The following is a 24,766-nucleotide window of genomic DNA, read 5'->3' as shown; positions in this document are numbered from 1 at the left end:
GGTTCTATTTATCTAGCTTGAGGACTTATGTGAAGATTTGATCATATTTTAGGTTATATTTATGCAGAAATAGAGAAAATTCTGTGGTGTGCACAAAATTTCTATCACCACTGTGTATGATTTTAATTAAGTTAAGATCCTTCCAGTTTCACATTATGATAAGGTATTGTGCCTAAATGAGGGGATGTATACTCAAGAGATAATATCTAAATGAGAATTTTCATTGGGAGTCTGTGCTACTGGGAGCATAAGCCAATATAGAATGGTTTTTCTATGAAATAATTTTGAATGCATGTGGAATGTAAGATCTGATTGGAATAAATCTTCTTCTCATCTAGTGCAATAGAAGAAGAGACCAAAGTGTCAAGAGCTCAGAACATAATGGATGATGACGATGAGATGGCAGAGAGGTTGCAGAAGCGGGAAGAGCGACGTCAGAAACGTCTTCAAGAGGCGATGGAGCGCCAAAGTGCATATGACTCAACAACTAGAGAATCTAGAGACATTTTGAAAGAAAACCGAAGAAATGAGAGAGAGGAGGTGGAGGAGGAGACCAGCCAGCGAAATGAGTGGCGGCAAGAGCCGGAGCCTGAACCGGAGCCTGAGCCTGAACCGGAACCGGAGCCGGAGCCTGAACCGGAGCCGGAGCCGGAGCCTGAACCTGAACCAGAGCCTGAGCCAGAGCTGGAGCCAGAACCTGAACCAGAACCTGAACCTGAACCAGAACCAGAGCCAGAGCCCGAGCCAGAGGTGGAAAAGGAGGAGATAGTAGAAGAAAAATTTGAAAAGCCATACCAGATGGAAAAGGTAATAGTGAGCAGACAGAATGCAAACCACCATCTGATCCCCTACCCTCAACTTCTTACTGCATAACCTTAGTTCTACTTCAACACAGGCAAGTATCAGGATAGGAAATTTTGTTTAAATGTTTAAAAGACCTTTGGATATGGATTGGAGGGGTTTAGCTTGGCGTGCTTTGTTTTCATGCCGTGTTACTCTACAACTCTATGCCTGCAATTTATTAGCTCACCAATCCAACACAGATTGCCTACATCTATCTGTTTTCCACCTTTTAAAATTAGCGGGTGTGAAAAACCATGTAGGACCCCTTAATCTCTGCCCTTCAGTGCCATTGTGCTCTACTCCCCCAAGAAAACTTACTTCAACATGCTCTCATTAAACCAACTAATTACAGTTTAACTTAAAGAAGCTTTGACCTCAGCACCTTTTCCTTGATTCTCTCCCCTATGTTTTCCTTAAAACATCAGCTCAGTGTTTGGTGGTGGTGCCATGATGAGATATTTCCACTGTCTGCAGACTACCATATTCAGTGCCAAATACTAGGCAGTTTGTACTTCAGAACCGTACCCACAGCTGATTAGATTAATGGTAAAGAACTCACTCACAACCATTCATGGGCAGCAAGAGAGAAGATGTTTATCTCCTCTGTCTGGGCAGAATTGAAATTGAGCCCTGAGTTGGTGCTGTAAATTAATTTCTGTACTTGTAACCCATCAATTTATTTAAAGTTTGCTTTGCTGAGTTTCCAAGGTTGAAAATGTGGGGTAGGAATTCACCTTGAGAGGTGGTAGAAAACAGATGGCCGCAAAATCTCCCGCGTGTTTTGCATTTGCTTAGCTTTTCTTCTGTCCGCTTATGGGACCTGAGCACAAGGCTACTAGTTATTTAACAGATTGAAAGCTGAGCAGAGTGTAAGGTAAGCTGTGCGTTTGTGACCATCTGTTTTACCCAAAAACATGCCAAATCCCAGGACTTTAAAAATGGATATATATATTGTTACGTACCCCGTAACTGGGTTGCCAAACCAGCAGAAATGGATCACTCAGTTGGAGTCTGGAGTACTAGAACTAAGAAAGTTTTATTAAAGAAACAAGCAACACAGTAATCGAAAGGATAATAAATGCAACAGTTCAGTGATGATAAACACACATGTGCACAGAATTAAGATAACAGCATCAATCAAGCTCTATCGTTGTCTAGGGGTAAATGACCAAATTTCAAAATGACTCAAAGTTCAGTCCAGTTCAGTTCGCAGTAATCGTTGCCATGGCGATGGACAACATGGGGGAAGAGAGAGAGGGAACAGGAACAACTGATCATTCAGAACACTGCTTCACTCACAGACCGGCGAGATTGCTCACAAGCAACTTTTTGGGCGGGTCCTTGGTGATGTCACCTGAGGTCACCGACTGTGACCCCTCCTCCAGATGCGGTCGATCCTCTGCAGTGAACCCGGCACCCAGGCAAGGGCGGACACACACCGGGTTCCCGCTGATCGTACCTTTCCACCCTGGTCGTTGTCTGGTACTTCTCACCGACTCGTAAGAGGCGCACCGCTTCCAGGGTCTCGTTACCTCGGGTGGCGTGTGTGTCTCTCTTAGCGAACCTGTCCCTTTTTATCCCCCTGCTGGGGTATCGCCTGTCCATCACTTCAAACAGTTCAGGGTTCAAAGGGGGAGCCACTCCAGACAGCTCTCTCTCTCCCACGTCCCTTCATTACACATCTCCAGACGCTGCTCCATTGTTCCTTATCTCTCCTTCCCCTGAGGGCAGGTGGCAGACCACTTGCTGATGTCACTGATGCTAACCCAGGCCAGCAAACATCTTAATTTTATGTGTATTCTCGTAACACTTCCCCCCTTTAAGGATTTTTACCAGGAGGTAAAAATTACAAACATGAATACATTATTTGATACATACACAATATACATCTTTATCAGCTATTTGGCTAACACAGCGAGTTTGACGCTGTCAACACCTTGACAGACAGTCATCACATTTTCTGTTCCTTTTACACGTGTTATTAATAATCCCTTAGACCAGGCTCCAACTCAGCAAACTTCATAGTGGCTAAAAACACTGATGAATTGCGACCAATGTAACCTCTCATTTGGTTTTGTCCCGGACCACAACAAGGGTCGTCCCATTCCGACTCAATTTTCTCTCGCAAGGGCTTAGTAGGAGGGGGACGGGTATTGACCGCAGAGTTATTGCAAAACTTCCTGCAGTACCCCACCATCTCCAAGAGCCTTCTGAGGCCCTCTTGTCTGTCGGGGTTGGGAGGTCAGCGATAGCCTGCACTGTAGCTTGCATCGCTGCCAGCTGCCCCTGTGTCACCACAATTCCCAGGTAAGTGACCCTCGTGTGGCCGAATTCATTTTTTTCAAGGTTCACTATCAAACTGGCTTCAGACAGCCGTATTAAATTGCCAATACACACCTCTGTGTTCATCAGCCCTTTAGTCACTGAATTACTCAAAAAATATGGGTGTTGTTTACTTGGCTGCCCTATTGTAACCACAATCACCCAACGTCCCAGTTCTTTGCATTTCCTCGGGACAATCAAACACATGGGTGCGAGTCGTTTAATATCTCCTTCTAAAGATTCGCTTTGTTCGGGGATTAAGGGAGAGACCTTATCAGTAGACCTGGCCAAAACAATAGCCTTCTCCCATCTGATCGATCCCATACTAATCTGTTCAAAATGGTTTTTTTCTCTTATCAGGGGGCCCCTAGCTTCATTGATTTCCACGCTAACACCGACTAGGTTTGTTAGCATATCAAAAGCTGGTGACCGTCTCAGTTCGCGTCGGTCATGATCAATAACATTCTTCCCCCGGGCAGCCAGTAAATCTCTTTCATGATTCCACCAACTGTTTCCTCCAGCACCGCAAAATGTCCACCGGGGGGTACCTCGTGGGCCATGTTAAAAACCTCATCCCCATAACTCTTTTGCACCACCCCCCACTCCTCATCTGCGGATACTGTACTTGATTTCCCTTTCTTCCTTAGCACTTCCTCCTCCACACAATAGCTTGTCAAGGCTGTGTCGGAGAGAGCGGTCTCTGCCAAAACCATCAGCCCCTCGTCTCGCTCCTGCGTCTGCACAAATTCTTACCTGGCTACTGCTACGTCTGTCCCAGCTCCCTCACTACCTCTTATCTCACTACACCCTGTCTCATACAAGGTTGGCAGAAATGTTTCAGCCAAATTTACCACCACAGCTAAATTCACTACCGCAGCCCCATGATAAACCTGTGAGTCCATGGGCGGGGCCTCACTGTTGGCAGGCTGACCTGTCAATCTCACGACTGGGAACACGATTCCCCCGGCGATGTCATTACTGAGCAAGACTTCCACGTCTTTCATCGGTAATTCGGACCTCACCCCGATCGTGACTAGTCCAGAGACCAGGTTGCTCTGTAAGTGTATCTGGTGCAAAGGGACTGACTCTGTCCCTTTCCCTACACCTTTGACCTCTACCTCCCCAGTCTGGGTCTCTGAGCTAAACTCTAATACACTCTTCAGTATTAGTGACTGACACGCTCCCGTGTCTCTCCAGATCCGCACTGGAACTGGTTTTAATCTCTCCTTCACTGACACCAGTCCGGCCAAGATAAACCTCTCGCGCCCTTCCTGGACTTTTTCAGACCTGTCCTTCCCTAGCGGTTCGCTTAACAGCTCGATACAGCCATTCAAAATTTCCGCTTTTCCTTTCCCCGTCTCCTTCCTTGGGGCAAAGCACCTGGACGCAAAGTGTCCGACTTTCCCACAATTATAACAGACGACCCCAGGAGACTTCCTACCAGACTGCTCCCGGTCTACCTTATCCTTTTCACTAGTCCCCGGCTTACTTTCTGACTTTTCCGGCGGACTCTCCCCGCCGTCCTGACTACCCTTCTGGTAGCCTTTACTCGGGGCAAACTTCATTTTATGCGTCAACGCATACTCATCCGCTAACCTAGCAGTTGCGGCTAACGTGGCTGCCTCTTTCTCATCGAGGTAGGGTCTCATACCCTCAGGGACACAACCTTTAAACTGCTCAATCAGGATCAGTTGTAGCAGTCTGTCATAATCCCCCTCTACCCCTTTCGAGGCGCACCAACGCTCACAATATGTTTGCATCTCACGAGCAAACTCCAAATACGTGCGGTCCCACTGCTTCCTCGCATTCCGGAACCTCTGCCGGTATGCCTCCGGGACCAACTCATAAATCCTGAGGATGGCCTCTTTCACCACCTCATACCTCTGGGCATCTTCCGCGGACAAAGCTGAGTAAGCTTCTTGGGCCTTCCCTTTCAGTACACTCTGAAGTAAAACAACCCACTTATCCCTCGGCCAGTCCTGACTTATAGCCACTTTTTCGAAGTGGAGAAAGTACTGATCCACGTCGGTATCGCCAAATGGGGGAACCAGCCTAACCTCCTGGGTCGCCCGGAACCCTCCACCTTGGTTCGGCACGAGCCCCTGCTCTGCCCTTAACCTTAACTTCTCCAATTCGAATTCCCTTTCCCTCTGTTTCTCCTCTCTCTTCAACTGTCTGTCCCTCTCTCTCTCTTCGTGCTCTAACTGCCATACCCGGAACTCGTGCTCGAGTCTCAGTTTTTCAAGCTGTACCTGTACCGCGTCACCAACAGGTTTTTCAATAGACACCACCCCCAGCTCACCTTGGGGAAACACACCTTTAGATACATAGTGCTTTACAATAGCTCTGTGTATCTCCTCTCTCCTCATTGTCGACTTCACCTTAGCAAGATTCAACCGTTTGGCCACAGCTATCAATTCCAATTTCCTGGCATCCTCTAATGCCTCCAAGGTCGGTGCCTTTATAAATTCCTCAGCCTCCATTTCTGCTGTTTGTCTTTTCTTTCTTTTGAGAATTTTAACCCAATCAATTTACTCCGTCCCAAATTTAGCGTTCAAAATCCCGGACGAGCCCCCACTTATGTTACGTACCCCGTAACTGGGTTGCCAAACCAGCAGAAATGGATCACTCAGTTGGAGTCTGGAGTACTAGAACTAAGAAAGTTTTATTAAAGAAACAAGCAACACAGTAATCGAAAGGATAATAAATGCAACAGTTCAGTGATGATAAACACACATGTGCACAGAATTAAGATAACAGCATCAATCAAGCTCTATCGTTGTCTAGGGGTAAATGACCAAATTTCAAAATGACTCAAAGTTCAGTCCAGTTCAGTTCGCAGTAATCGTTGCCATGGCGATGGACAACGTGGGGGAAGAGAGAGATAGAACAGGAACAACTGATCATTCAGAACACTGCTTCACTCACAGACCGGCGAGATTGCTCACAAGCAACTTTTTGGGCGGGTCCTTGGTGATGTCACCTGAGGTCACCGACTGTGACCCCTCCTCCAGATGCGGTCGATCCTCTGCAGTGAACTCGGCACCCAGGCAAGGGCGGACACACACCGGGTTCCCGCTGATCGTACCTTTCCACCCTGGTCGTTGTCTGGTACTTCTCACCCACTCGTGAGAGGCGCACCGCTTCCAGGGTCTCGTTACCTCGGGTGGCGTGTGTGTCTCTCTTAGCGAACCTGTCCCTTTTTATCCCCCTGCTGGGGTATCGCCTGTCCATCACTTCAAACAGTTCAGGGTTCAAAGGGGGAGCCACTCCAAACAGCTCTCTCTCTCCCACGTCCCTTCATTACACATCTCCAGACGCTGCTCCATTGTTCCTTATCTCTCCTTCCCCTGAGGGCAGGTGGCAGACCACTTGCTGATGTCACTGATGCTAACCCAGGCCAGCAAACATCTTAATTTTATGTGTATTCTCGTAACTATATATATATTTAAATGGAGAAACTAAAGATCAATACTTCACATAGAATCCCGAGCAAAGTAAATAAGATCATCTCAAACATACATAGAACATAGAGTAGTACAGCACAGTACAGGCCCTTCGGCCCACAATGTTGTGCCGACCCTCAAACCCTGCCTCCCATATAAGCCCCCACCTTAAATTCGTCCATATATCTGTCTAGTAGTCTCTTAAACTTCACTAGCGTACCTGCCTCCACCACTGACTCAGGCAGTGCAGTCCATGCACCAACCACTCTCTGAGTAAAAAACCTTCCTCTAATATCCTCCTTGAACTTCCCACCCCTTACCTTAAAGCCATGTCCTCTTGTATTGTGCAGTGGTGACCTGGGGAAGAGGCGCTGGCTCTCCACTCTATCTATTTCTCTTATTATCTTGTACATCTCTATCATGTCTCCTCTCATCCTCCTTCTCTCCAAAGAGTAAAGCCCTAGCTCCCTTAATCTCTGATCATAATGCATACTCTCTAAACCAGGCAGCATCCTGGTAAATCTCCTCAAGCAGCATAAGAGAAATCAGTCCCTGAATAGTTCTTCCAAAGTCATGGCTAATGTTCCATCAACAACGAAGAGTTTAATTGCTTGTAGGAAATTTCTTCGCCCACCTAGCTGCTCTACATGCTAACAAACTAACAGTGACTACACGTTGAAAGTAATTCTTGGGCTGTGATGCACATGAAGATGCCCTGAGAGTGTAACAAGATTTTGCATTACAGATATTCAGTCTTTTTAATGCTTTCTGCCTTATGTATTGGGAGCTGCTTTTTCTGAAGCAAGTTGTTGAGAATGCAAGCAGATTGATGCTCGGAGGTAGCAGGCGGAGACTGGGAGACCAGTGATACATCGAGTAGAAACTCGACTGCAACTGGAAATATTAACTACGGGTGAAAATTATGCACAAAGTAACGAGAAAAATAACTTAAAACAAACATCTTGGCTTTGGAAAGCTTACAAGAAATAAGACCATAAGGCACAGGGGCAGAATTTGGCCATTCGGCCCATTGTGTCTGCTCCACCACTCCATCATGGCAGATTTGTTATCCTTCTCAATCCCATTCTCCTGCCCTTTCCCCGTTACCTTTGATCCCCTGACTGATCAAGAACCTATCAACCTCTGCTTTAAATTCCCCAGTGACTTAGTCTTCAGAGCTGGCTGTGGCGATGAATTTCACAGGTACAGCACCCTCTGGCTAAAGAAATATAGCCGTTACTTAACTCATTTAAACTTTTGTTTTGCTTTCACATCTTCATATATGTGATTGAGTATTATTGAATGGCATGGTTGAAAAAATGAATTGACCATTTCATTTTACATGTTAATTTTAATAGTATTGAACTCTAACAGTATATTATAATAGTATCAAACTGTAATAGTACTCAAACTCTTGCTTGCAGTCTGCCCCATTCACTCACACTTGCTTGAGTACTCTCTCTCTCTTTCTCACCCACACTGGCTCTCACTCATTGTCTCTTGCTCATTTATGCTTGTTTGCTTGCACTATCTCGCCCTTGCTATTGCCTGCTGTCCGGCTCATTCCAGCTCCAGCTCACTCTCTCTCTCTTGCTCAATAACTTGCTCAACTGCCCATTCTTCAGTGAGCAGATATGATGTGAAAGACCCATCAATGCACAGAAATTCTAATTAATTTCTTTAATCTCAACTCCATTATTGTTAATGTAATACAGTCCGTTAACTTCAGTCTCCAGAGAACACTATTAAATGAATGGGCTACAGAGTTAGTATCCCGGTATGAATAACTGCTAATCCAGCACGAAATTGACTGCACGCTGTGATAGACTATATTCAGTTGGCAAAGTCACAATCCAGTAAGAAAATCCTGTCCTGGTTTTATTCAGTACTCACAGTCCTAAAGATGAGTCACTTCTCTGCTACTAAGCATTGTTCTTAATCAAAGTTCAAGGGACATTTACTATCAAAGTCGCCATTTTGTTTTATTACATATTATATATAGCTATGAGAAGTCACAAGAGGGTAGATTAGGAAAGGTGAGCAGCTACTTCTAGGGGCAGGAGATGCCTCTTTCTGCTTCGGCTTCCTCGCACCATCGGAGGAGCTGCCCGCAACTCCAACCACGTCAAGAGTGGGTCAATTACAGGTAGAAGAGCCAAAGCAGAATCCCTCATTCCTCACAAGACAAAACTCATTGATTTGTAAACGTGAGTATTAAAACCTAAACGCATACATTGCATTTCAGTGTAGCAAGATATCAACAATGCCTCCTGATTTGCCTAAACCCGCGAGGTGGAAAAGATGAGTGTCTTCATATCACTAGATTCCAAGGCTAATTGGTAGTCAGCATACATAAGTCATAGTGAGATCACCACAAGCATCTGTGTGTACAGGCTGCACCTGACTGGTTAATTTTTAATGTTATGAAACCATAATGTGGTGTCAACTCTCAAGGAGAGGTGCTCATGACAATCTACTTTGGCATCTCAGCCGCACAGCATTTACAAACATACAGTATTATAGCACCTATGAAATTTATGAGCCAAATACAATGTGATATGAATTGAAAAGAGATACGGGGGGGTGGGGGGGTTGGAATAGATTATCAGTCCAGCGACAATTTGCCGTCAGAGAATACTTCCCCTTCTGTAGTGAGATGGCTGTTCCATTACTGTATTCTCGATGAAATAACAGCTCCCTTGCTTAATATCCAATTTTGCACTGTCTTTACTACATGGAGGTAACTCCTTGCAATGTTTGGCAATGAATTTGACTTTTAAATGCTTGTACTTTTTTGGAAATAGTTTCACAAACAATGATCTTTGTTTGGACCCCACCCTACAGAAAAGCCAGGTATGGAAGGAAGAAATTGTGGAGCGCACTGAGAAGAAAATATCAAAAGCCGGCCCTGAGAACGGAGAGGCACTCCACGAAGAGATTACACAGAAATATAAAAAGATGGAAAGAGTGTCGAGGTAGGAGCAGAAGTACTGCTTTTTCTTTAATGTCCACTTGTTGGGATCAGGTTTCCGGAAGATCTACATGAAGTTAATATTGATTGATGGCAGTGACTGGCAATTTAACTCCCCTTCTACGTAGGTATGATGTGAAGCAGCAAATTAGTAAGCAGTCCATTGTGAAATGTCCAGACTGTTGTATCATCGTAATGGAATTTAAGTATTGTCAGTAAATCTGAATATAATGTAAAACAGAAAATGCTAAAAATACTCATCTAGTTGGGCAGCAATTTAAAAAGAGAGAAAAACAGTTCATGTTTCAGTGATGACCTTTCCTCAGACCTCAGACACAACCCAGGCTGCTGAATATTTCAAATGCTTTCCATTTTCCAACATCTGCTGAATCTCTCTTTTGGATTGTTACTTATTCATTTATTTTTGTCTATTTCCAAGCCACTCCTCCCGAAACAGACACCTTGGAGAAATTCTGTTCTCTGTGACAGGATTAACATCTGTCTCTCTTACCTTGTTCAGTCTTGGTTTCTGTTCCCCTTTCAGTTTTTGAACAAGTATCCACTAAGTCTCACTTCCATCACTCCATCCCTTTCCCCGGTGGGTATCTTCAGCTCTGACTTATTCCATGTGGATTCTAACTGAAATGTCATCCTTCCCATTTTGGATCTGTCCATGATCAGTGATATCACATCATGCACTAGTACCTTTGTGTTTTTGACCTCTCTCTCTCCAGCAGGCTAGATTCTACCCCAGAATACCTTCTTATTCTGGTATCTGCCCTCCTAATTTCGTAATGAAGGGTCTCAGCCAACATCATCTCTTTACTCCTCTCCATAGATGCGGCCTCACTTTGCTGAGTTCCTCCAGCATTCCCAACATCCTTTGCTCCCACCAGGTTTACAAACTTGCTCCCCACTGCACATTGACAAATACAATACTATGTAAAAGTCTTAAGCACCCTTGCAATATAGATGTGCGTAAAACTCTTACACAGTACTGTATGTCTGATTCATTTTCCCTCTCAACCCCATTCATCTGCCTTCTCCCCGTAACCTTTGATGGCCATATTAATCAAGAGCCTATCAACTTCTGTTTTAAATATACTCAATGACATGGCCTCCACAGTCATCTGTAGCAATAAATTCCACAGTTACACCTCCCTCTTATTAAAGAACTTCTGCCTCATCTCATTTCTAAAGGAGAATCCTTTTATTCTAAGGCTGTGTCCTCTAATCTTAGATTCTCCAACTTTTGGAAAAACACATCCACTCTATCCAGGCCTTTCAATATTCAATAGATTTCAATGAGATTCCCCCTTCTAAACTTCAGTGAGGACAGGACCAAAGCATTAAAATGCTCATATGTTAACCCTTCCATATCCAGGATCATTCATGTAAACCTCCCTGGGCCCTCTTCAAAGTCCTTCCTTAGAGTTGGGCAATCCATGGCAGGGAATGTGTTACAGAGCTGCCTTTTAGTCAGGACGGCGATCAAGATTTTAAAGGCAAAGATTCGTGGCAGTTTCTCTGAGTTAAAGAGCAACCAATCAGCGAGAGGCCGTGTGTAAAAAGAGCTACCTTTCAGTCAGGAATGTGTTCAAGATTTAAAAGCACCAGTTTCCTCTGAGTTGGACAGTTCACGGCGGGGAGTGCATTAGAGAGCTGCAATTTCATTGGGATGGCGATTGAGAATTTAAAGGCAGAGTTTCGCAGCAACTTATGAAAAAGAGCTTTGACCACTGACCCATTGGCATTTGGAATCGAGTAGGAAGAGCAAATTAAAGGAAGGCAGTGGCAAGCGCAGTGGTCATCATCGCAGTGGACAGAGTCAGAGTGGTCACCCTGAGGCCTTAGCTTTTTGAGGCTTCGGTGAAGAGAGGATTCAGTCAGAGAAAGCAGAAGAAAAGCTCTGGATTAAGGTTTCTTTTCCTTCCCTTCTTTATATCTGCTCAGCTAGGACAGTAGAGATGCCAGGCAAGATAGTTGAATGCTCCTCTTGCAGGATCTGGGAAGACAGGGAGACCTCCAGTGTTCCTGACTACATCTACATGAAGTTCATCCAGCTGCAGTTTCTAACAATCTGCGTTAAGGAGTTGGAGCTGGAACTGGATGAAATCTGGATCATTTGGGAGACTGAGGGAGTTTTAGATTGGACACATAGAAAGGTGGTTACACTCAAGGAGCAGGACACAGAAGACTGGATGACAGTCAGGAAGGGGAAAGGGATTAAGAAGCCAGTGCAGAATATCCCTGTGGCTGCCCCCTCAACAACAGGGATATCACTTTGCATACTGTTTGAGGGGCAGAGGTTAACCAGACAGAGGAAGGTCACAGTGGTCAGGTCTCAGGCACAAGGTCTGCCTCTGCGACTCAGAAGGGAAAGGGGGAGAGGAAGCACATTATGATGATAGGGGATTTGTTAATTAGGGGAATGGACTGGCTGTGGGCAAGAATGAGATTCCCAGATGGTATGCTGCCTCCCAAATGCCAGGGTCCAGGGCATCTCAGATCGTGTCCCCAACATTCTTAATTGGGAGGAACAGCCAAAAGGCGTGGTCCATGTAAGTACCAATGACATGGGCAGGATGAGTGACGAGATTCTGCACTGAGATTTCAGGGAGTTAGGTGCTAAGTTAAAGAGCAGGACCTCAAGGGTTGTGATCTCAGGATTGCTACCTATGCCACATGCCGATGAGACCAGAACTAGGAAGATTATACAGATTAATACGTGGATAAGGAGTCAGTGTAGGAAGAAGGGCATAAGATTTTTGGATCATTGGGCTCCTTTCCAGGAAAGGTGGGACCTGTACAGAAGGGAAGGTTTGCACATGAACTGGAGGGGGATGAATATCCTAATGGGAAGGTTTGTTAATGTTCACGGTGTGGTTTAAACTAGTGTTACAGGGGGATGGGAACCAGAGGAGTGCCAGAACAGTTAGTGGAGAGATTGTGGAGGTCAATATTGGTAAGCCTACATACAAAGTCAGGAATTAAAAGGTTGAGCATGACTGAGCTGCGTATCTTTCAATGCCAGAAGTATCGTAGGGAAGGCAGCTGGCAGTGCTGAAGATGAGGTAGCTGGTTTACAAGTAGAGGCAACGTGTCGTGAAGAGAGCTGTTGATAGGGCAAAATTGCAGTCAGCAGGCTGAGTTGCGACATAAAAGGGTGAATACAGGACTGAAGGTGTATTTGAATGCGAGCAGTATACAGAGATAAGGTAGATGAACTTGCAGGACAGTTGCAGATTGGCAGGTATAATGTTGTAGGCATCACTGAATCATGGCTGAAAGAAGATTAAAGCTGGGAGCTTAATGTCCAAGGATACACATTATATCGAAAGGACAGGCAGAAAAGCAGAGGGAGCTCTGCTCTGTTAGTAAAAAATGAAAGCAAATCATTAGAGAGAGGTGACATAGGGTCAGAGGGTGTTGATAGAGCTGAGGAACTGCAAAGGTAAAAAGACCTTAATGGGAGTTGCATACAGACACCCCACCCCCCAAACAGCCCTAAGGGTGCGGTCTACAAATTGCAATGGGAGATAGAAAATGCATGCCAAAAGGGCAATGTTACAATAGTGATGGGAGATTTCAATATGCAGGGAAAATCAGGTTAGTGCTGGATTCCAGGAGGGAGAATTTCTAGAGTACCTACAAGATGTTTTTTTAGAGCAGCTGGTGGTTAAGCCCACTAGGGGATCAAATTTTCTGCACTGTGTGTTGTGTAATGAACTGGAATTGATTAGAGGGCTAAAGGTAAAAGAACTCTTAGGGGAAAGTGATCATAATATGATTGAATTCATGCTGACATTTGAGAAGGAGAAGCTAAAGTCAGGTGTATCAGTATTATAGTGGAGTAAAGGGAATTACAGAGGCATGAGAAAGGAGTTGGCCAGAATTGATTGGATAGGAACACTGACAGGGATGACGGCAGAGCAGCAATGGCTGAAATTTGTGGAAGCAGTTCGGAAGGCAGAGGATATATACATCCCCAAAGAGGAAGAAGTATTCTAAAGGTAAGATGGCACAATTGTCTCTAACAAGAGAAGTCAAAGCCAGCATAAAAGCAAAAGAGAAGGCATATAATAGAGTAAAAATTAGTGGGAAGTCAGAGGTTTAGGAAGTTTCAAAAGCCAACAGAAGGCAACTAAAAAAGTAATTAAGAAGGGAAAGATGGAATACAAAATTAAGCTGGTTAATAATATTAAAGAGGACACCAGAAGTTTCTTCAGATACATAAAGCATAAAAGAGAGGTAAGAGTGGGTATCAGACTGCTGGAAAATGATGCTGGAGAGGTAGAAATGGAGGACAGCGAAGTGGCGGACGAACCTCATAAGTATTTTGCATCAGTCTTCACTGTGGAAGATACTAGCTGTATGGTGGAAATTACAGGTGTCAGAGGTCATGAAGTATGTGAAATTACCATTACTATAGAGAAGATTCTCGGCAAGCTAAAAGGTCTGAAGGTAGGTAAGTTACCTGGACTAGATGGTGCATACTCCAGGGTTCTGAAAGAGCTGGCAGAAGAGATTATGGAGGCATTAGTAATGATCTTTCAAGAATCACTGGATTCTGGAATGGTTCCAGAAGACTGGAAAATTGCAATTGTCATTCCACTCTTCAAGAAGGGAAAGAGTCAGATGAAAAGAAGCTATAAGCCAGTTAGTCTGACTTCAGGGCTTGGAAAGATGTTGGAGTCAATTATCAAGGGTGAAGTCTCAGGGTACTTGGAGGCACATGATTAAATAGGTCATAATCAGCATGGTTTCCTCAAGGGAAGTCTTGCCTGACAAATCTGTTGGAATTCTTTCAAGAAACAACAAGCAGGATAGGCAAAGGAAAATTGGTTGAAATTGTGTACTTGGATTTTCAGAAGGCCTTTGAAAAGGTGCTACACATGAGGCTGCTTAACAAGCTTCAAGCCCGTGGTATTACAAGAAGGACTCTAGCATGGATAAAGTATGGTTGATTGGCAGGAGGCAAAGAGTGGGAATAAAGGGAGCATTTTCTGGTTGGCTGCCGGTGACTAGTGGTGTTCCACAGGGCTCTGTGTTGGGACCGATTCTTTTTATGTTATATGTCAATGATTTGGTTGATGGAATTGATAGCTTTGTTGTAAAGTTTACAGACAAATTGAAGATAGGTGGAGAGCCGGGTAGTTTTGAGGAAGTAGAGAGACTACAAAGGGATTTAGACAGATTAGGAGAATGGGCAAATAAATGGCAGATGGAATACAATGTCAGGAAGTGTATGGTTATGCATTTTGGTAGAAGAAATTAAAGGGTTGGCTATTGATGCAAAAGGGACTTGGGAGTCCTTGTGCAATATTCCCTAAAGGTTCATTTGCAGGTTGAGTGTCTGGTAAAGAGGGCAAACACGATGTTAGCGTACATTTTCAAGAGAACAAGAATATAAAAACAAGGATGGAATGTTGAGACTTAATAAAGCACTGGTGATCAGTTTTGAGAAAAAATGTGCTGAAACTGGAGGGGGTTCAAAGGAGACTCACAGAAATGAATTCAGGATTGAATGGCTTTCGACATGTATTCACTAGAATTCAGAAGAATGAGAGAAGACCTCATTGAAACCTATCGAATGATGAAAGGCCTTGATAGAATGGATGTGGAGAGGATGTTTCCTATGGGGGGAGAGTCTAATACCAGAGGACACAGTCTTAGAAGAGAGAGGGTTCCTCTTAGAACAGAGATGAGGAGAAATATCTTTAGGCCTAGAATGGTGAATCTGTGGAATTCTTTGTCACAAGCAGCTGTGGAGGCCAGGTCTTTATGTATTTTTAAGCTAGAGGTTTATCGATTTGTGAATGGTCAGGGCATGAAGGGATATGGGGAGAAGACTGGAGATTGGGGCTGAGAGGAAAATTGGATCAGCCAATTGACGAGATGGCGGAGCAGACTTTATTGGCCAAATGGCTTAACTCTGATCCTATATCTTAAGGTTTTGTGGTCTTATATGGGACCTAAGGCTGTTCACATTACTGCAAATATGATCTGATCAATACTTATCAAGCCTCAGCTTTTATATTCTAGTTATCTTGAAATGAATGCTAATGTTGAATTTGCCTTCCTTATTATTGACTCCAACCTGCAAGTTAACATTTCAGGAGTCCTGCACTAGGATATCCAGTCCCTTTGCACCTCCAATTTATGAATTTTCTTCCCCTTTAGAAAACAGTTTACACTTCTATTCCTTCTAACAATACATACACTTCCCTATGCTGTATTCCATCTGTCTCTTTGTAGCCCCTGCTACAAACCTGCTGCCTACCCCTCCACCTATCTATGTATGATCCACAGACATGGCCATAAAGCTATCAATTCCATCATCCAGATCATTAACATACTGTATAACATGAAAAGTAGTGAAGCAACGCTGACAACTGCAGAATACCACTAGTCAACTGCAGCAATCAGAAAATGGCCCCTTCATTCACATTCTTTGTCTACTGCCCATCAGTCAATCCTCTGTCCATGATGGTATCTTTCTGTAATACCATGGACTCCTAAGATGTTTAGCAGCCTCATGTGTGGCACCTTGTCAAAAGCCTTCTGAAAATCCAAGTAAGTGTCCTCTAACTCTCTTTTCTCTATCCTGTCTGTGACTTCCTTAAAGAATTCTAACAGATTTGTTAGGCAAAATCTCCCCTTAATGACACTATGCTGACTTCAACATATTTTTATCATGAGTTTCCAAGTATCCAGAAACCTCATCTTTAATAATAGACTCTAAAATCTGACCAACCGCAGAAATCAGGCTAATCAGCCTATAATTTCCTTTATTTTGCCTCGTCCTTCTTTAAAGAGTGCATGACATTTTTGATGTTCCGGTCCTCTGGAACCGTTCCTGGCTCTGGTGATTCGGGAAATATCATGATTAATGCCTCCACAATCTCTTTATCTACCCGTTTCAGAAACCTGAGGTATAATCCATCTGGTCCAAATGACTAATGTACCTTTAGATCTTTCAGCTTGCCAAGCACCTTCTCTTTAGTATTAGCGACTGCACTCATTTCTGCCCCCTGACACTCTCGAATTTATGGCATACTGCTGGTGTCTTCCACGATGAAGACTGACACAGAGTACCTATTCAGTTTGTCCACCATTTCTTTGTTCCCCAGTTCTACTTCTCCTGCCATTTCCCAGCAGTCCAATGTCCACTCTTGCCTCTCTATTACTCTTTATATATCTGAAGCAACATTTGGTACCCACTTTTATATTACTGGCTTGTTTACCTTCATATTTCATGTTTTCTCCCCATATTGCTGCTTTTTTTTGCCTTCTGTTGATTTTTAAAAGCTTATCAATCCTCTAGCTTTCCTCAAATTTTTGCAATATTATTTGCCCGCTCTGTTGCTATTATGCTGCCTTTGATTGTTCATCCCTTTAGAGTGCATCTTCTTTAGGATGAAATAATCTGGTATTTTCTGAACTTTTCCCATTGTTGCTCCACCATCATCCCTTCTAGGGTTCCCTTCCTATTAACTCTTCTCTCAGACTTCTGTAGTTACCTTTATTCAACTGAAAGACAAAGGAGCACTATTAGGCAACTTGGACCATTGAGTCTTTCTGGCATTCTGTCATGGCTGATTTATTATCTCATTCTGCTTTTTCCCTGTAACCTTTGATGTCCTGATTAATAAATAACCTATTAACCTACACTTTGAATAGATGCCATGACTTGGCCTTCACATCTGTCTGTGGCAATGAATTCCACAGATTTATCACCCTCTGGCTAAAGAAATTCCTCCTCTTCACTGTTCTAAATGGACATTCCTCTATTCTGCCAGCTGTGCTCTCAGATCCTATACTCATCCACTACAGGAAATATCCTCTCCACATCCATTCTATCTCGGCCTTTCAATATTCAATAGATTTCAGTCAGATCCCCCACTCCTCATTCTTCTAGAAGTGCAGGCTCAGAGCCATCAAATGTTCCTCATTCATTAACCCATTCATTCCTGGGATCATTCTTATGAACGTACTCTGGACCGTCTCCAATGCCAACACATCTTTTCTTAAATAATGGGCCCAAAACTGCTCACAATACTCCAACTGTCATCTGATCAATGCCATATAAAATCTCAGCATTACATCCTTTCTGACATCCTTGCTAAACCAACACCAAGGCTGCTTACAAGAAGGGGATGACCAGACTCTATTTTCTAAGGAAGATGAGATACTTCAATGTGTGCAGCAGATGCTGGAGAGCTTTTACCAGTCCGTTGTAACAAATGCGGTCTTCTTTACACTTTATGTTGGGGAAGCAGCATTGGTGCCGGTGACGTAAAAAGACTAAATAAACTCATTAAAAGGCTAGATCCATCTTTGGCTACAACCAGGACTGTTTTGAGTTAGTGGTAGAGAGGAGGTCACTAAACAAACTGCTATCAATTAAGGACAATCTGGCACATCCTCTCCATGACCTACTGGATAAGTAGCAGAGCACCCTTTCGGACAGACTTTTTCAGCTCTGCAGTCACACGGATCGCTGCAGAAAATCTTTCCTACCTAATGCAATAAGCATATACAACGGTCATTCTCTGTGTGACAGAGAAACACACATCATTGTACAATAGTCTGCTTTATTATTTTGTAAATTATTATTGCACATTGGTGAATTATTTTAGTGTATATTATTATTCTGTACTTTATTATTTGTTAGGTCTGCACCCTGCTAAGTGTGTTTTTAAATGTTGCTGCTGTAACAAAAGAGGTTCTCACTGGGGATCAATAAATTATTTATTTATTTATTATTATATCCCAGACCTCTTGAAATGAATACTAATATTGCATTTGCCTTCTTTATCACCAACTCGACCTGCAAGTTAACTTTTAGGAAATCCTGCACAAGAACTCCCAAGACCCTTTGCTTCTGATTTTTGAATTTTCTGCTCTTTTTGAAAATAATTTGTGCCTTTATTCCTTCTACTAAAATGCATGACCGTACACCTCCCTGCACTATATTCCATCTGCCACACCTTTGCTCATTCTCCTAATCTGTCTAAATCCTTCCGCAGACTCCCTGCTTCCTCAACACTACCTGCCCCTCCACCTACCTTTGTATTGTCTGCAAACTTGGCCACAAAGCCATTAATTCCATCATCTAAATCATTTCATGAAAAGAAGTGCTCCAAACATGATCCATATGGAACACTGCTAGTCAACAGCAGCCGACCAGAAAAGGCCCCCTTTATTCCCACTCTTTGCCTCCTGCCATTCAGCCAATCTTCTATCCATGCTATCTTTTGTGTAACACCATGGGCTCTTGTCTTGTTAAACAGCCTCACGTAAGGCATCTTAATCAAAAAGTTTTTGAAAATCCAAGAAAACAACATTCACTAACTCTGGTTTGTCTATTCTGCCTGTTATTTCCTTAATGAATTCCAGCAGATTTGTCAGGGAAGATTTCCCTTAAACCGTGCTGAATTTGGCCTGCTTTATTATGCACTTCCAAGTACGCGAGATCTCATCCTTAATAATGGACTCTAACATCTTCCCACCACTGAAGTCAGGCTAACTGGCCTATAATTTCCTTTCTTCTGCCTCCCTCCCTTCTTAAAGAGTGGAGTGACATTTGCAATTTTCCATTCCTCTGGAACCATTCCAGAATCTAGTGATTCTTGAAAGATTACTACTGATGCCTCCACAATCTCTTCAGCTACTTCTTTCAGCCCATAGTTGTAATGATGATGACCTCTTTCAGACCTTTCAACTTCCCAAGCACCACCACCTTAGTAATAGCAGCTAAACTCACTTCTCCGCTATGTCACTGTTGAATTTTGGCATACTGCTAGCGTCTTTCACAGGGTAGACTGACACAAAATACTTATTAAGTTTGTCTGCCATCTCTTTGTCCCTATTAATATCTCTCCAGCATCATTTTCCGATGGTCCAACATCCACTCTCACTTCCCTTTTATTCTTTATATATCTGAAAAAAAAACCTTTGGTATCCCCTTTGATATTATTGGCTAGCTTACCTTCAAATTTCATCTTTTCTCTTTTTATGGCATTTTTAGTCGCCTACTGATGGTTATTAAAAGCCTTCCACTCCTCTAATTTCCTACTTTTTTTTTTTTGTTTTATTGCATGCCCACTCTTTGGCTTTTATGCTGTCCTTGATTTCCCTTGTCAGCCACAGTTGTCTCACTCTCCCTTTATAACACTTCTTTATCTTTGGGATGTACGTATCTATCCTGCATCTTCTGAATTGCCCCAAGAAACTCCAGCCACTGCTGTTCTGCCATCATCCTTGCTAGTGTGCCCTTCCAATCAACTTTGTCTCTCATACCTCTGTAATTCTCTTTTCTCCACTGTAATACTGATACATCTGAATTTATCTTCTCTCTCTCAAACTGCAAATTCTATCATATTATGATCCCTAGCTCCTAAGGGTACATTTACTTTAAGCACCCTAATCAAATCTGGTTCCTTGCGCAATGGCCAATCCAACATTTCCTTTCTTGTAATCGGTTCAACCACACACTGCTCTAAAATGCCATCTCATTGACATTTTACAAATTCCTTCTCCTGGCATTCCATGCCAACCTGATTTTTCCAGTATACCTGCATGTTGAAGTTCCCCATAACCTCATAGCAATTGCCCTTCTGATATGCTTTTTCTAACTCCATTTGTAAGTTGTACCCCATATTCTTACAACTATTCAGAGACCTGTATATAACTCTCATCAGGGTTTTTTAACCTTGAAGTTCCTTGGGTCCACCTACAAGGATTCTATATCTTCTGATCCTATTTCACTTATTGCTAAGGATTTGATTTATTTTTCTTACCAACCCCTCTGCCCACCTGCCTGTCTTTTTGATAGAAGATGTATCCTTGGCTGTTTAGCTCCCAGCTGTGATCTTCCTCTGTAATGCCCATGATATCATACCTGCCTCCTTCTAACTGCACTCATCTACCTTGGTGTCTATTCAAATATAACTCCTTCAGTTCTGTATTTTACCATCTTCCTACATTTGTCTCCATTGTTACGTACCCCGTAACTGGGTTGCCAAACCAGCAGAAATGGATCACTCAGTTGGAGTCTGGAGTACTAGAACTAAGAAAGTTTTATTAAAGAAACAAGCAACACAGTAATTGAAAGGATAATAAATGCAACAGTTCAGCGATGATAAACACACATGTGCACAGAATTAAGATAACAGCATCAATCAAGCTCTATCGTTGTCTAGGGGTAAATGACCAAATTTCAAAGTGACTCAAAGTTCAGTCCAGTTTAGTAGTTCAGTTCGCAGTAATCGTTGCCATGGCGATAGACAGCGTGGGGGAAGAGAGAGAGAGAACAGGAACAACTGATCATTCAGACATGGCTTCACTCACAGACCGACGATATGGCTCACAAGCAGCTTTTGGGCAGGTCCTTGGTGATGTCACCTGAGGTCACCGACTGTGACCCCTCCTCCAGATGCGGTCGATCCTCTGCGGTGAACCCGGCACCCAGGCAAGGGCGGACACACACCGGGTTCCCGCTGATCGTACCTTTCCACCCTGGTCGTTGTCTGGTACTTCCCACCGACTCGTGAGAAGCGCACCGCTTCCAGGGTCTCGTTACCTCGGGTGGCGTGTGTGTCCTGCCTTAGCAAACTGGTCCCTTTTTATCCCCCTGCTGGGGTATCGCCTGTCCATCACTTCAAACAGTTCAGGGTTCAAAGGGGGAGCCGCTCCAGACAGCTCTCTCTCCCACGTCCCTTCATTACACATCTCCAGACGCTGCTCCATTGTTCCTTATCTCTCCTTCCCCTGAGGGCAGGTGGCAGACCAACTACTGATGCCACTGATGCTAGCCCAGGCCAGCAAACATCTTAATTTTATGTGTATTCTCGTCACACCATGTTGACTGAAGTTAAATTATTAATCCTTTCTAAACTTAAGGTCTTATTTTTTTGTTTTGGAGACTTCAGTAATCTATTAATCTTCTATTAATGTTCACACAATTACAGTGAAGAGTTCATTGCAAAATTATTGAAGTTTCAAAGCAAGTACTACTTCAGGGACATTTTACTTATGCATGTAATCAACAGCCAAGTCAGCTTGTTCTAATCTTACCCTGCAGACAGCAATAAATGAATGGGTTGAGTACATATCATTAATCAGTTAACTAGAAGTGTATCAACTGTCCCTTGCTATAAATAAAACCATTTTTATTATGGTGTCAGCTGTTGCTCCCTCACCCTTTTTTGTCAGAAGATGATGGGTTCCAAAGTGCAAAAGTTCAAAGCTCAAATCTATTATCGAAGTTTGTATACCATATAAGACCTTGAGATTCATTTCTTGTACGCACCCACAAAACAAAGAAACACAACGGGATCCACGGAAAACCACACTCAACAAAGACTGCCAAACATCCAATCTGCAAAGGAGGACAAATCATGCAAATAGCTAAAAAGAAAAACAAATAATACCCAAGTCCCACTCGAGAGATTTTGGCATGTTGGCAGTCTTGCATAGTTGTACAGGAGCATTTTATTGAGTGGAGGAGCAGACTCAAAGGCTCCAGTCTCCTCTTGAGTCTGCTTCCCCATTCAATAAAATCATTACTGAAACATTCTGGGTCTCAACATGTTCCTGCACTCTTCCCACTTGTAGCTTAAATGCTTGTCAGTTTCTGCCTTGAAAGCATTCTTCTAGTTTGAGGTGATTCTGTTAAAATAAAGGCCGATATACCTTCAGACTATGCATCCTCCGAGCACATAGTTTGGATGATATCAGGGTGAGATTTCTCTTCAGGAATGCTCATGTTTAACTGCAGAGTATTTTTTTCTGCTTATCCACAGCATTAAGTATATAAGAAGAGAACATTAGCAGTATGACTGTGTTCACAGATGACGAACCAATCCTTCTTTCTGGTGGAAATTTGCTGCTTGTCCTAAAATGACAATTTTAGTATAGATTTCCCTTCAACAAAAATTAGCCATAGGGAGGTAACAGAGGAGAAAGACGTGCAGAGTGAACCTCTGCTCCTGGGTTTCCACTCAGTCTAACTAAGTAGTCTCTTGTATTTCTTTGTATTAACACAGTTATAGGGAGTCATTTTGGACCAGTGCATTGCTTCTCTCACTACTTGACTGGACCGTGTTACCAAAAATGAGGACACCGTGTATAATCCCAGGGAGTTAGCCTCTAGTTTCAGTCATATGGAAAGCACCTGATCCCATCCACGATGATGCAGAGGGTGCATTGCCCCATGGATTCGGAATACTTTGAAAGCATTCTGAGCTGGATTAATGGAGGGCATTCCAACTTGTTGCCTTATAACATCCTGCTCTTTTTCCTTTTGGTTGGGGGGGAGTGCAGCCACGCAGAGTCCAAGTCGGCCCAGGAGGCAGAAGAGGCTGCAGCCAAGCTGGAGGCCGAGAAGAAGCTGGAAGAGCTGAAGCGACGTCAGGACGAGAAGGAGAGCGAGGAGTTCGAGAAGATGAAGCAGAAGCAGCAGGAGGCCGCAGTCGAGCTGGAGGAGCTGAAGAAGAAACGAGAAGGGCGCAGGAAGGTACGAGAAGAGGAGGAGCAGAGGCGACAACAGGACGAGGCTGAGAGGAAGGCGAGGGAAGAGGTAAGGAGCAAGTGGGAAGAAATGCTGGTGGGCTGGGGATGGAGGGTGGGAGGAGTCTTCCCAGATATACTTCGCCCCCTGGGCCATACGTGGAAACTTGCTAGAAATCTCCAAGTGCAACCCACTGGAAATTCGGCCGTGGATCCTGCTGTAGCTGGGAGCTGGTGCAGATTCAGTGCAGCCATTCATGTTCTGATGTGAGAGTAAAGGGTTAGAATCAAAGGGTCAAACAAAAGAATGAGAAGCTCTTCAGCCCACCATGTCTATAGCATGGACCAAAACCATAAAGCAAAGGGTCTATGGATCCTGGGTTGGGAATCCCCCGTCAGAACTAATCTTAGTCCATAATTGTTATTTGCTTGTTTTAACATGTTTTAGTTACTTAAAGTTGCCTTTATATGTTATATGTGATTTCATATTTTTAACACTTAAAAAAACTTTTATTTCATTTTTAAAAGTTTTTAATGTTTTTGCGTGACACAGAATTCAGCAACAGAAAAATTGATCATTTTGATTGCTCACAGGGTGCGTGGGCGGGTGAAGGTTTATGGAGGAAGGTGAGCTGTGCTCTGGGGGAGATTCAGAGGTACGGGTGGGGCAGGGCTTTGCCCTTTAGTCAACAGTTTCCAGTGGGGATTTGTAGGTAGAGCCTATTGTATGTTCTGTGCACCAAATGAGGATGCACTGGGGGACCTTAGGACAGTGTTCACCAACAAGATCAGGGCAAAGGATCCACACTGGAAGGCTTGGGCAAAAGTGAGATGCAAGTGATTGAAATTCCATAGATTAATTTATTTAATCTTCCAAGTGGGGTTTGAGCAGACAACTCTCCAGCTCAGAGGTCAGACTGCTATACGTGTGAAATAGCCAAGAGTCTTTGAAGGTGTTTTTAACCTCTGGGTCTTTCTTTAAGGAGGAGAAGAGAAAGCTGAGGGAAGAGATTGAGAGACGAAGGGCTGAGGCAGCAGAGAAACGCCAGAAGCCAGAAGATGCCGAGGCAGCCAATGACGACGAACCATTCAAATGTGTGAACCCTCGTGGTTCCGCCCTAAAAGTACGTATTCAGTGAGCTGTACAGTTCCTACCCTGTGTGTAACGAAAGAACATTTAACTTTAATTTTAAAACATTAATTATATTTCACAAACTATATCATGGAGATTTTCAGGAATCTATACAGTGTTTTTATTTTGGGTCCTCTGAAACGCTTCATTGTTGGGGAAGGAAATCAAACAACATCTCTGATCTATTCTCTTCTTGAGCTCTATTACCTCTGTATATATCTGCCCATCCTTCGATGCATATGGGCATTACCTGATCTCTGACCCTGGCATCTTCCAAGACCTGGGCTCCAAACAGATGAACATTTATTCAGATGTTAGGTGTATACCAGATACTTTGAATGGGTATGGGCAATTGGATCCAAAGTCCTTGGAAATTGAATCTGTTTGTAGATTACCAGAGGCCTAGGGAGTTCCTAGTGGTGTCCATGCTACTATTTTGCCAAATATGAAGTGCAAAAAGGAGCGGCTGCATTTTCTCCTTTGATATTTCCTTGACTCTCTTGCGCCTTCACCTCTTTCACTGGAAGTCCGCTATCT

At 43.5% G+C, this 24,766-nt stretch overlaps 1 protein-coding gene across 7 annotated transcripts in view; it reads left to right on the top strand.

Annotated features, from left to right (window-relative positions):
• The window catches only part of LOC134359345 (non-muscle caldesmon-like), a 247,289-nt gene that overhangs the window by 188,681 nt on the left and 33,842 nt on the right, over positions 1-24,766 (top strand). For all 7 annotated transcript variants that reach the window (XM_063072464.1, XM_063072461.1, XM_063072467.1 and 4 more), the window contains 4 exons: positions 339-807; positions 9,456-9,586; positions 22,912-23,167; positions 24,081-24,221. In XM_063072464.1, the coding sequence (XP_062928534.1) occupies positions 339-807; positions 9,456-9,586; positions 22,912-23,167; positions 24,081-24,221 (997 nt within the window). The remainder of the gene's footprint in view (positions 1-338; positions 808-9,455; positions 9,587-22,911; positions 23,168-24,080; positions 24,222-24,766) is intronic.

This window comes from Mobula hypostoma, chromosome 20, assembly GCF_963921235.1.
Source record: "Mobula hypostoma chromosome 20, sMobHyp1.1, whole genome shotgun sequence".
Classification (NCBI taxonomy): Eukaryota; Metazoa; Chordata; class Chondrichthyes; order Myliobatiformes; family Myliobatidae; genus Mobula; species Mobula hypostoma.
Note: the sequence above shows the minus strand (reverse complement) of the source record. Positions and strands in the feature narration are given on the sequence as shown.